Source organism: Cryptosporidium hominis (genome assembly GCF_000006425.1).
Source record: "Cryptosporidium hominis TU502 chromosome 4 CHRO014021, whole genome shotgun sequence".
Classification (NCBI taxonomy): Eukaryota; Apicomplexa; class Conoidasida; order Eucoccidiorida; family Cryptosporidiidae; genus Cryptosporidium; species Cryptosporidium hominis.
The window spans coordinates 1-4,313 of NW_666944.1; the positions used below are offsets into that span (position 1 = coordinate 1).

The 4,313-nt window shown below is 27.2% G+C and overlaps 2 protein-coding genes across 2 annotated transcripts; one reads left to right on the top strand and one right to left on the bottom strand.

Moving 5' to 3' along the window:
- Positions 1–401: 401 nt before the first annotated feature.
- On the top strand, positions 402–3,878 carry Chro.40058 (RAD2). The annotated part of the gene is made up of 1 exon (XM_660342.1): positions 402–3,878. The coding sequence occupies one exon, from the start codon at positions 402–404 to the stop codon at positions 3,876–3,878; it is 3,477 nt and encodes a 1,158-aa protein (XP_665434.1).
- Chro.40059 (hypothetical protein) lies at positions 3,871–4,296 on the bottom strand. Its single annotated transcript, XM_660343.1, has 1 exon — positions 3,871–4,296. The coding sequence occupies one exon, from the start codon at positions 4,294–4,296 to the stop codon at positions 3,871–3,873; it is 426 nt and encodes a 141-aa protein (XP_665435.1).
- Between the last annotated feature and the right edge of the window lie 17 nt (positions 4,297–4,313).

Consider the following 4,313-nt stretch of genomic DNA (forward strand, 5'->3'; position numbering starts at 1 on the left):
ACCATTTTCTTCTTATGAAATATCTTTAAAAATTCATGTTTATTATATTATTATTTGTAAATATACTTATCTTTTTTTTTAAAAAAAAATTCATTCTTAAATTGTAATGCAACTTTAACTTCATGTGGATGAGCACCGGTATATGATTTTTTTTTCAACAATAATGTAAAAATGTTAATGCATGTCAAAATTAGTCATTTAGGCGGTAACAATTTTGTCATTTGGACAAAAGAATCCAATAATAAAAAAAGTCAAATAATAATTACAATTAATTGATAAATAAATAAATATGAAGAATGAAACAACAAAAGTTTATTGATTAAGTTTATTAAGTTGATTTGAGTAAAATTGTTTGAAAATATTCTTAAGAAGCTGATAATTTTGCAAGTTTAATAAACATAATGGGGGTTAAAGGTTTGTGGGATATTGTTGCTCCATCTGGAATAAGAGTTAGGCCAGAAACTTTAGAGGGACAAATATTGGCTATAGATGCAAGTATTTGGCTAAAGCAATTTTTAATGGGATTAAAGGATAAAGAAGGAAAAATACCTCAAGGTGCGCATTTATTGGGTTTTTTTAAGAGATTATGTAAACTATTATACTATGGTATATTACCAGTAATAGTTTTTGATGGAACTCCTCCAGATATTAAGAAGAGAACTTTGGAGTTAAGAAGAATGCAACGAGAAATGTCAGAAATTAATATGAGAAGAGTAGCAAATAAATTATTATTAAATACAATAAGACTAAGAGTTGCTAAAAAGGTTAAAGATAAGGTAAGAAAGAGGAAGGATAAAAAGCTCTCAGATGAAGAATATAAAAATCAAATTGATAATGGTGAGAGCGAGGAAGAAAAAGAAGAAGAACAAGTACAAGAACAAGACGAAAGTGAGAGTGAGAAAATTAATCAATTAGCTACAATAAATGATAAAAATAAAGTTGAATACAAGAATAAAAGAAAAGCTCATCATTCAATGGAAGAAAAAATTAGTTTAACTCCCAAATTATTTTCTTCAGAAGATGAGAATAATATTACTGATGATGATGAAGGTGTATATAATCGACCAAATCGTAAATTTAAGAAATATGGAAGATACCAACAAGTTCATCATTTAATCAATGAAACAGAAGAAAATTCAGAAGTACCAACAAGTTATTTTCCAGTAATGGGATTTTTGAGTGAGAGAAGAAGATTAGATGAAATGCCTGAAATAGATACAAATTTATTTTCAATGCCAATTCAAATTAGCTCAAGTCAAAAAATAGCTTCAAAAAAAATGACCAAAATTGAAGATTTAAATGCATTTCTTAGAGTAACTGAATCAAGCAGTGATGAAAGAAGATTAATGGATCTACCATTAGATACAGAAATAGATCCACAAGTATTTGAGCAATTAAACTCAAAACTTCAATATGAAATTTTGATTCAACTTAGAGATGCTTGGATTAATGCATTAAGAAGTAATGCTGTTGATACTAAAGATAATATGAGTCAGTTTAGTAATTCTCAGATTGAGTGTTATTTGAGATATTTGAGAATTAATCAAGAAATAGAGAGATTAAAGGTAAGAATGGCTAAAGAATGTGAAGAAGAGCAGATGGAATCAGTTAATGAAGAAATTAAAGTTGTTGAATATGGTCAAATTTATGATCCTGACAATAATGATTTTAATAATAATATTCAAGATTGTTCATCTTCTAGTATATTTGAAGATCAAAGTAAGGAAACTATCAATGAAGAACTTAATATTGATCCTAACATAGATGATTCTACATTTACTGGTAAAATTATTAATTTTTCAAAGAAAATTGGTATAGATAATAAAGATATTGATACATTTAATCGTAATGATACATTATTAAGTAGTGATATATTATCAATGAAAGGATATCATAATTTATCTAAAATTACAAAAAAAGAGAGAATTAAATTTCTTCAAAGTACTGATTACACAAAAAATGATAATATTGTATCCAATCCACTAAATACTCCATTATTTGAGCTTGAGAAACTTTTGAATAACGAAAATATACAAGAAAGCCAAATTCAAAATAAAGTAAACAATACTTTTAATGATATTAATGATATTGAAAGACTTGAATTATTAAAAGAAAATGTGGATGAATTATTTAAAATTAATAATGAACCAATTCAAAAATTTGAAGAAAAAGATGATGGATTTATTGTGGATATTGAGAATCGAGTTTATCAAGATGAAGATTATAAAAAAGTAAATAGGAAAGATGACTTTGGTAATGAAGGTCTTGATGATAGTTATGATGATGATGATGATTGGCAATACATTGAATGGGAAAGTGCTAACACAATTCATCCTAAACCACAAGAAAATAATCTTGATTCCTTACAAGTTATTAAAAGTATTATTCTTTCTAATGATTTAGTTTCCAATATTGAGCCAAAACTTGATAGTATTTTGGGATTAGAAAAGATTGAAGAAAATGATGAATCAAAACAAGTTATTTTAATCGACTCTGAGGAAATTAAAGAACAGAAAAATGATATATATTTGATTAAAGATTCAGGCAAATATGAAGATGGCTTTAAAAAAACGGAAATTGGTCAATTAGAAGGTCAAATACAAGATTTGGAACCAGAAAAAGAACAGGAACAAGAGCACCAATCAGAACAGGAACCAGAACAGGAACTAGAACATGAACCAGAACAGGAACCAGAACAGGAACTAGAACATGAACCTGACCAATATCAAGATCAAGAACAGAAACCAGAACAAGAACCCGAGCACCAACCAGAACCTAATCAAGATCAAGAGCGTCAACCAGAACTCGAACACCAACCAGAACTTGAGCAAGAACCAGAACCTGATCTAGAACCAGAACTATTAGACTATTCCTATTTGGAAGATATTAAAGAAATCATCCAAAAGGAAGATGAACAAATCATGGACATGAGCCTTTTTAGTGACCATTATGCAATATATGACAAAAACTTGGATGAAATTCTTTTTGAATTGGAAAAAGAACAAGAAGAATTAAGCTTAGAATTTACTAAGCATGATATCATTTTGAATTCTGAAATAACAAAAGAAATGCAATATCAAATATGTCTGCTTTTAAAAGCTCTTGGAATTCCTTGGATTGATTCACCAGGTGAAGCAGAAGCTCAAGCTTCTATTCTAACTCAATTAAATATTTGTCATGGTGTATTATCTGATGATTCTGATTGCTTAATTTTTGGAGCAAAAAAAATTTTTCGTAATTTCTTTTCTGGAAATAGTGTTGAAATGTATGATCTAAATCAAGTTAAAAAGTATCTTGGAATTGAAAAACAAGAACAATTCTATATTCTTGCAATCTTACTTGGTTGTGATTATACTGTTGGAGTTAATGGAATTGGACCAGTTAATGCTGTTGAAGTACTTAAAGCATATCCTGAACTTGAAGATATGATTTTATTTCAAAATTGGTCAATGAATAAGTTTCAAGATAAAAGTAATGATCTAATTAATGATACTTTTGAAAGAGCTGAATTTAAAAGAAATCACTCCAATTATAGACATTCTTGGGTATTTCCTCCAGATTTCCCATGCTTTGATGCAATTCATGCAATGAAAAATCCAAATATTATTTCAAATTTTAAACCAACCTTTGGTAAAATTGATAAAAATTCGACTATTGAATTAATTACAAATAATACAAATCTAACTCATGAAAAAGTATCTCTAATTATTGATCCAATCATTAAAAATCAAAATAATAAATACAAACAAACAAAAATTGATGAATTCTTAATTCAAAATCAATCTATTAAATTTAATAATCATCATATTCAAAAAGAAGAAAAAGTTGCATCCATTATTTCTAAAAGAATGAAAAAGGCTCTAAATCATCTCAAGTAAAGTAAGTTGGTCTTCCTTTATAAGTATCTAAAATCTCCAATTGATACTGATTAAATTTATGTTTATGAATAAAGTTCCACCCATCTTGATGAGTTTTAAAGAATTCTTGAATACATTCCTGAATTTGTTTTTTTAATATTTGAGAAATATCCCTACTACCACTATAATTTGCTAAGAAAGTTATTGTCTCTGGAAGCCAAAATGGAATATCATATGGATGACTTAATATTATTGAAATAAGTCCAAGTACTCCAGCTCTATTATATCTTTCATTATTTTTACTAATATTATTCCCACTTGATTGAGACTGAGTTTTATCTTTTATTAAAGAAAATATATCTTCCAAATTATTGAAATTTATTAATTTCAAAATCTTCATTTCTTCAAGATTATTATTATTATTATTCAACTTCTCCATTCTATTAATCCATATTT